Consider the following 9,623-nt stretch of genomic DNA (forward strand, 5'->3'; position numbering starts at 1 on the left):
TACAAGAAAATATCAGAGACCCTTTATATTCCATTTTCTACCATATCTTCATTTATTCAAAGATATGAAAAATCGGGAATAAGATCCGGTGCACCACGCAAGATTTCCCCTAGATCTTTAAGAAAAATGAAGCAAAGATTCGAAAAAAAACGCAATGATCACCAGAAAGGAGTTGCAAGAAGATTTGTTAGCTTCAGGGACTAGTGTTACACTACGAACAATCAGCAATGAACTTCATAAGAATGAACTGAAGTCACGCTGTCCTAGAAAAACTCCACTGTTGACTAAAAGGCATAGAGATGTCTGTTTAAAATTTGTTTATGAACATAAAGATAAATCTGATACATTCTGAGAAAATATTCTATGGACAGACGAGTCGAAAATTGAATTGTATGGACGAAATCCGCGTAGCCATGTTTGGAGGAAAGATGGTACTGCCTATTCACTGAAAAACACAATTCCTACTGTAAAGTTTGGAGGTGGAAACATCACGGTGTGGGGGTGTTTCTCTGTAAATGGCACTGGCAATTTACATGTGATAGGTGGTAGAATGAATGCAGAGATGAACCAAAATATTTTGAATAATAATTTATGGGACTCTGCAGAAAAGCTCCAGCTTTATAAAGGGTGAGTTTCACGACAGGATAACGATCCTAAGCACACGGCGAAGTCTACCAAAAATGGATTGTCAATCACAATATAAAATTATTAGAATGGCCAAGTCAGTCACCTGACTTGAACCCCATTGAAAATTTGTGGCATCATTTGAAAATTAAAATTCATTCAAGAGCCCCAACGTGCATTCCAGATTTGAAGAAAATTTGTCAAGAAGAATGGGAAAAAAAATTCTAAAGAAACATGCGAGTCATTGATTAAGAACTACAAGAAGAGATTGGTTGAAGTGGAAATGAATAATGGTTACGCTACGAAGTTTTAAATCAGAATTATCAGTTATTTATGTTCTGTACGAATACTTGTTTCACCCCTAAATATTTATAATTGTATATAAATTCATTAGTTACTATAATTTATTAATTTCTTTTGCATATTCTTAGTTTATGCATGTGTATGCAAATATAGTATTGGTATATTGCATTTATGTTCATTGGAAATTAAATAATTAAGAAAATTGACACGTACGAATATTTGTTTCCCCCCACTGTATATATTCACACAGACACAAGCACATTGTTGTGTGTGTGTGCGTGTGTGCCTGTAAGTGTGTGTGTGTCTGTCTGTCTGTCTGTGTGTGTTTTCGATATATATATATATATATATATATATATATATACACACACGCATGTATTCCTGTAGGTTGGAAATCAACTCGTGACCGAGTAAGACCATATCCGAGATTCAATATGACCGTGCAAAAGTGATACAATTCGATAGTCAAAGGTCGTCTGTCCGAATGACCTTTGAATACCACATTGTATCCTTTCATTGTTTTATTATTACTATATTTATTTTGAATTGCTTACCTTGAATTAGGCAATTTAAAGTAGAAAAATTGAAATATAGTTATAAATTATCTTACATCATTTGTATCAAAGTGTATTTGAAGTGTATCCGTATTCATACAGTTGGGACATTCCTTTTTAATATCAGTTCGGAGTTTGAATAGACTAGTATTCAATGATTTTACGGCTGATTCTAAAGACACCACTGAAGAATTTACATCGTGAATTATGTTTTGAATAATACTCATATCTAATAAAAAGGAAAATAAAACAATATGTTGAAAGTAAATATTTTAGAAAATATCTATTTCATTGAAGAACATAAATGTTGTTTGTATTGTAAATAATATTAGTACTATGGTGGTACCCGAGTCAGTTGAAACTAGGTAAAATGCGATACAGTATTTACTCTTTTTCTCTCTATCTTACTCTTTCCCCTAAATATTGTCATCTTACAATGATCTTTATTCTTTTCATCTAGGCAATTTTCCGTGTTACTTTTCTCCCAAATACATTCGCTTGCTTCGATGCCTTACTCTAACTATACATTTCCTATCATACCTGGAACTTAAGATGTTTCCAACTCTTAAGATGTTTCCAATTCCAACACTTCTTGAACCTCTAACGATTTAAATTAACATCGTACTAATATTTCCTAAATAATGATGTATTAGTTAGATATCAATTAAATATTAGTTAAACAGCATTCATATTAATAACTCATAAATAAATATATATTTCTTTATTGCCCAGAGGGGGCTAAACATAGTGTAAGTCGATTATATGGACCCCAGTGCGTAACTGGTACTTATTTAATCGACCTCGAAAGGATGAAAGACAATACTTGTATAATACATATTTTCTTTGCTATGTGTAAACTCCTTTAATATAAACTTTTAGTACCCCCAAAAAAGAAATGCTGTATTGAACATCTATTTGCTCCGAATATCATTTATTTATTTATTTGTTTATTTATATATTTATGTACTTATCTAATTTATCTATTTGTTGTGCAAATAATTATTGTACTCTGTGTATACAAAATTGTTTACACGGATAATTTCAAATTCCGGTTCGGAGAGGGGGAAAGTCGATTGCATCGACTCCAGTGTTTAACTGGTATTTATTTTATCGACCCTGAAAGGATGAAAGGCAAAAACGACCTTGACGGCATTTGACACAGAACGGTACAGATCGTAAAGACGGACGAAATGCCGCTAAGCATTTTGCCCGGGGTGCTTACGATTCTTCCAGCTCGTTGCTATAAATATTTACATGGATATTAAATTTTTATGGTAGGGCAGAATAATTCAAATAAAGCGGAGTGAGTATATACATGCGTTGTTGCATGCACATCGAAATTATTAACAATAATGTTGAGTTCTAACACTAATATCAAAACAAATTACCTTACTTTCTGGCAACCTTTTATTTCAGTAAACTATGGGTGATTCAGTAGACATCAGGTAACAAATCAAAACTGAATCTGTTCGTTGTTTTTTATAACATGCTAAAACTTGATTCTGATATTTCTGAGGATATACTTTTAAGTGTATTTATAATTGAATATATTCAAGATTCCCCATAACTTTAGGTGTCAATCTTTAAGCTACTTTTCATCCAGTTGTATTTCAGAAATTGTACTGGTTTGTAAGAGAAACTTACTACGTAATTTTGGAAGTAAACTATATTAATACGATTTGCCGTCTAGGACAGTTGCTCGTAGTACGTTTGTTTTTTAATGAGTTTGATGATAAATTATCTGGAACGTTGTAAAAAGAGAAAACTTACTTTTTTCAAACAGACGAAGATTGCTAAATTGTTCCTTAATGTGTGTGGCAGCATCAATATCGGTTTGTAATCCACCGCCAACATTTGTTCCAATATCTTTAAAAATAAGGTTTAAAAAATACTAAGTGAACTAATTTCACTGATTAATATAACATCAATCTAAAAGTTTATAAAAATCATACGAGAAATATTCACTTTCAAGTAAGAATCGTCATGAAAATTTGTTTATAGACTAAATCACATCAGATTTTTTTTAATGTGCATTAAGTATCAAGGAAGTATTCTGTTGGTTACACCGTTAAATTACCTTTCAACTAACAGTGCAAACACTGATTGCAATATAGGTAGAATGTTAATGGTGGAGGGTTTTTTTTCAAATCTGGGAGAAAATATTAAAAGGAGTAAATATGTATCTACTCAATAAAAAGGGTCCGTTACTTTATTTTTTACCTTTTGACATCAAGTATTCAGATCCCATCCTGGATGCATTGCAGAACAAGTGAAATGAAAGGACCAAAATAAAAACAGTGCATAAAAGGGGTACTAGACTCCCATTTAAAACATAAGATCTACCTTAGCTGCTGTATACTAGCAGAAAGGCCGCCCCTCTGTACGGTTTTATGCTACTTACTTGATAATGTTTTCACATTTGATTCCCAATTCTAATAATTTTTATGTTATTTTACGTCTAATTATTTATTTGTATAATAGTGCTCACTTGCGTAGTAAATATTGCTTTCATTATTTTGCTTTCATTATTTTACCACAGTCATAATCTCTGTAGTCCAATTACAGAGGTGGGAGCACTTTGTTAAGTTTTACTTTCCTTTCAAAGCAACATAGAGATTTCAGCTCAGCAGTCAATCTGTAAGCTTTGCAGTGTGTGTGCGAGGGAGAGAGGCGGGGGAGAGAGAACATTGCAAACAATGAATGAAATAAACAGGAAATGAAAAATTCGTATAAACAAAAGGGCATAACTACAGATGTTAATGCCCCGACTTTGTTGCCTCATAACATCCAGAAAACGGATACTTTTAACAATGTTTTTTACAAATGCCACTTAGATGTTGTGGCTTCAGAGTATATAGGGATTTATGGAAAAGAATTTTCCCGAGGAGTGCAGAGAGGAGTTTGGAAAAATTCACGCGATCCGACTTTTTCCCTCATAACTTCCAGAAAATTGGTATTTCTTTATTGAAAGTTTATACAAATACCGTTGAAACAGCACGGATTACGATTATAAAGAAATGTTTTGCTAAATTTTTTCGGAAGGGGTGGGTAGAGGAGCTTCAGATCAGGAAGACCAAATATGTTAGAACTACTGTTTTGATGGGAATTTTCCCACTTTTTTAAACAAGTCTTCCAAATGATGGGGTAGGGTGGGGGCATCTTTGTATGCGAAAAAGTTTTGAAAAATCCACTCTCCCATCATCCCACTCAACACTTATTTTGGCCAACTTTTGTAGCACTTCAAAACCACGGGAGGAGCCTTTACGATAAAAATATCGTTAATGTTTTCAGAGGGAGAAGTGAGTTATTTAAGGGAGATTTGGTTGTTGTTTCTAGCACATCCCAAGACAACCCTACATGTTTCTTTATCACTCTCGCAGGTATTGATGTTTTTCAATAATTTTCTCCCTTTGAATAAATACATTTATATGCTAAAGAAAAGAAAATTTGAAAAATACTGAATTTTTTGCAATCCCACACCCTGCCCCCGATTGTTTCTGTTAATAAATTAAAATACTGGAGAACCTGCGGTCATTGCTGACATTTATACACAGTAATTTAAAGATAATTCATTTTAATAGCATACTTTTCTGTTAGAAAACGTTTTTTTTCTGACACATACGCACACGGCTTCGCTTGATTGAGTTGGGATACAAATTTAAATTACAACTTTTTTGTTGCATGTATTCCACCAATGGACCACGCATGTGTTACTTTGGCATCATCATTCTATAAAATGCGTTTAATGGGAGAAAAATATTGAAAAAATATCAATAATTATGCGAGTGAAAACGGAAAGTGATTTGGGCTGTGCTAGAAACAACAGCGAAACCTTCCCTTGAATTGTTCACTTTTTTTTTTTACTGAAAGGCTCCCATGGTTTTTAATGAAAAAATGGCTAAAAACTGTCCGGGTAGTTATTATTGTAAAGCTTATAGCGTTCCAAACGATAACAACAAAATCATTTCTTCTTTTTTTTACAAAATTTATACTGGTATATTAAAAACAACAACCAAAACTCCCTTGAACTGTTCACCTTTTCCTCTGAAAATATTTACATTTTTTTTTACCATAAAGCTCTTCCCATGGTTTTAAGTTAAAGAAAAAATAGTCAAAATCGGTCCGGATAATTATTATTGTGAGGTTCATAGCGTTTCAAACAGCTATAACAACAAAATCACTTCTTCGTTTAAAAAACAAATCATACCGGTATATTTAAAAAAATTTCATTTTATCAAAAATATTCATTTAACAAACTCCGGAAACTGATAATATTATTGAAATTGTGCTTCATATCAAAGTTATACAGCTATTTTGTGTAATAGCATGCTTTCATTCAACGCAAAATCACTTATAAATTATACCAGTATATAAACAAAAATTCTCATTTTATCAAAACTATTCATTTGACAAACTCCAGAAACTGATAATATTCTTGAAAGTGTGCGTCGTATCAAAGATATTCACCTATTGTTAAATTATCATTAATGAAAGTATAAGCGAAAGAGCGTGAGAGACTGTTGCAAATGAAATGGGTAAATCTCGCCTGCAACGAATTAATATTGTTTATCGTTAAACATTAACATCTACTCAGCAGAGAATGCAATGAATATTTAAATTTGCGAAAAATTGGACGCAATGAATGCAATGAATATTTAAATTTGTGAAAAACTGGACGTAGTGAATGCAAGGAATTTGTGAAATAGTGAATGCAATGAAATATGCAATGAATAGTGAATGCAATGAATAGTAAAATATGCAATGAATAGTGAATGCAATGAAATTTGTGAAAAACTGGAGTTCAAAAATTGAATAAACTTCAGAAATCGAAATTATAGGAAATTTCTTAGAAAATGAATTTATAAAAATATTTCCAAGCAGTCAAGACCTTAATAATTGTTTTCTTTTAGTAGTTTTAGTAACCTAATTAATAAGCAATTTTCTCCATTATAGCATAGAAGAAGTAGATAGGCCGCCGTCCGGATGGTTCTCTTCTAGCTACTCAATAATATTTCCATATTTGATTCCCAATTCTAATAATTTTTATGATATTTTAAGTCTAATTGTATTTTTTTGTATTATAGTACTCATTTGCTTAGTAAATATTGCTTTCATTATTTTATCAGTCATAATCTCTCTTTTTTAAACAAACATCAAGGTAGTCCAACTACGTTTAATATGCCAAAAAATAGTAGCGATCACATAAAGATATTTTGATACCTATAGCGTATCAAATTCAGCCATAGCAACAAATTCACTTGCTAATTCTTAGATAACGACGGGAAGGAAATAAGTCACATGAGTTCGAAGCTTCAATAAGTTTTAATCATTTGTCCAATATAATTTATTTTCAGTATGTATAAATAATAATCTGAGGACATTTACACAGCTAATTTAAGTAAAAAAAAAGAAAAACTCGATTTCCTCATCTGAAATAACGAAATAAAACTTGAAATGAAAAAATTGCAATAAATATATATTAAATAGATTATTATTAATAAAAACAATTAGAGGCGGGAGAGAGAGAAAGTGAGAGGCTGTGTTGCAAATGAAAACGAAAACTTTTGCCTGAACATATTAATATTGTTTATCAAATGTTAAACTACTCTGCACGTAAAGCTTGGCAACAAATTCTTAAATTTGTGATAGTAAATGATAACAGTGCCTTTTTATCGATATATATTAACAGAGGAATTTATAAAAATATTCCAGAGTGTGAAACCTATAATATGGCTATTACGGAGGGTGTAACTAACTAACTATCTATCTAACAGACATCACAGAAATTTATATGTAGATATATACCTGAGTCAATCTGTTATATATATTTATCATTAATAATTGGTAGAACTTGGACAGATACACACATTCACACATTCACACACAAAAGTCTGGTGCTGTGAGAACAGATGGGAATGGTGTTTCCTTACTTTTACAAATATACCCAAATTTAAAATGATCTTTCATATGTGTATTTGGTGTGCAAGATTCTTGATGTGCATAATGAACCAGTGCGTGTGTTTTTTATTACCGGCATAATGCCTCTCCCAAAGTTTAATTGTATTCAAATGATTTAATATAACGACAGCATTCATCCGGCATGTGTTGAAATATGCCAAAACAAATTAATTCCTCACAAATATGTTACTTTACATATAATCTATGTGTTAATTCTATTTACTGAAACTTGCTAAAAAACATGTTTTGTTTCAAAGTAGTATCTCCTTGTCGACACAATTGTCAGTAATCACAGACGTAATTGTCAATAATCATACTGTTTCCATTTCTCTCAACCAATATTTTTACATTCATTCGAATTCTAGATAATTCAACGTACAACTGACCATGTGAGAAGAATTGTGTTGGAAGATGTATTCCAATTTGTTAAAAAATCTGTGCCTTGTTACACGTCAAGGCGGAAGCTGGCTTGACAGGAAATTGTTTGCGTGTAAATGTGAATGGAAATTCCATTTCTTGAGATACATGTGATATACTTTGGATTAGCGGAGTTGATCCTGCATAAGGACCAGAAGCAACCCCAGCCTCACTAACATGATCATGTAAACTGATAATGATGTAGCGTGTGCCATTGCAATGTCCATTAGTAGCATCTAAATTTCTAAGAAGCACTATGCATCATTTTTTTCCTTCAGTTTGAGAATGTGTGGTGGAAACCCTGATGGTGTAAGTTTGTTGATGAACTCGATTGCGTACAGAGTTCTATTATCAACTGTATCTGAGCTTCTGTATATTTTTAGCTCACCAGGGATTCTAGTCAACAGATAATCATTCACAAATTGTGCTGCTTCATTTGTAGGAGTAAAAATGATTCCATTTGCAAGCCACATAGAGTTTGTGAAGTTATTTTTTAGGTTAGCATGTACAAAATCACGTAGATCTGAAGATCTGAAAGAGTACCACTTTCAAGGCAAAGATCATTGGGTAGTTTGATTTTGAATTCACCTAGGCTTTGTTCATCAGAAATGTTACCATTTCCTACATGAAGAAGGTAATTAACAAACTATTTTTCTATAAGAAATCTTAGATTGGTTGTCAACTCCACTACTTCCACATGATCTCAAAGAAAAGATTGCTTTAGTGTTGCATCAACTCTTTGTGATCCGACATCATTATTTTGAAGTAGAATGTTCTCCTCTCGAGATACCCTAACCAGTCGGTCATGTGTAGCGGAAACAGAATCATGTCTACGTGCTTATTTCGATATCTGTTTCAGTCGCTTTGCCCTGGTTTCATCTGATTCAGTTGCCCGTCTTTCTGCCGTTGTGCCTTTGCTGATAAATTTTCTTTTTCAGTCGCATATTTTTCTTTTGGACGCTCCATGCTAAATTGCAAAATTTAAATGTGATATTTGTGTAATAGCGAAATCAAACTTTGAGTGTGCGTGCTTATTCTAGAGAGACAATGTGAGTGTGTGTGAGAGAGAGAAAATTGCAACCATTCAATGAAAATAAACATGAAATGAAAAAATTGTATTAGTGAAAGCTCGTTAAAAACTATCTTGTTTAGTATGCTAGAAATAGCAGTGATCATGTAGTTATTATTGTAAGGCTTATAGCGTTCCAAGCAGTCATGGAAACTGACACAAGGCACAATTTCAAGAATACTATCAAAGTTATACAGCTATTTTGTGTAATAGCATGCATTCATTCATTCCGCAAAATCACTTGAAAATTATACCGGTATATTTAAAAAGCAGCCATACCAACAAAATCACTTCTTTATTATTTTTTTTTTAAAGTTATACCGGTATTTAAAGAATTTTAATTTTTCAAAACTATCCATTTAACAAACTCCGGAAACTGATAATATTCTTGAAATTGAAGGCGGCGAGCTGGCAGAATCGTTAGCGCACCGGGCGAAATGCTTAGCGGTATTTCGTCTGCCACTACTTTCTGAGTTCAAATTCCGCCAAAGTCGACTTGCCGTTCATCCTTTCGGGGTCGATAATTAAGTACCAGTGAAACACTGGGTGGTCGATGTAATCGACTCTCCCCTCTCCCCACGATTTCAGGGCTTGTGCCTACAGTAGAAAGGATATTATATCCTTGTTATACTTTATAAGGCGGCGAGCTGGCAGAAACATTAGCACGCCGGGTGAAATGCTCAGCGGTATTTCCCCCG

At 32.9% G+C, this 9,623-nt stretch overlaps 1 protein-coding gene across 1 annotated transcript in view; it reads right to left on the reverse strand.

Annotated features, from left to right (window-relative positions):
* LOC106869119 (prominin-1-like) overlaps nucleotides 1-9,623 on the reverse strand; it is a 59,611-nt gene that overhangs the window by 40,024 nt on the left and 9,964 nt on the right. Inside the window, exons 2-3 of the mRNA XM_014914667.2 lie at nucleotides 3,252-3,347; nucleotides 1,538-1,710 (exon numbers count right to left, since the gene is read on the reverse strand). Coding sequence (XP_014770153.2) covers nucleotides 1,538-1,710; nucleotides 3,252-3,347 — 269 coding nt within the window. The remainder of the gene's footprint in view (nucleotides 1-1,537; nucleotides 1,711-3,251; nucleotides 3,348-9,623) is intronic.

Source organism: Octopus bimaculoides, chromosome 14 (genome assembly GCF_001194135.2).
Source record: "Octopus bimaculoides isolate UCB-OBI-ISO-001 chromosome 14, ASM119413v2, whole genome shotgun sequence".
Classification (NCBI taxonomy): domain Eukaryota; kingdom Metazoa; phylum Mollusca; class Cephalopoda; order Octopoda; family Octopodidae; genus Octopus; species Octopus bimaculoides.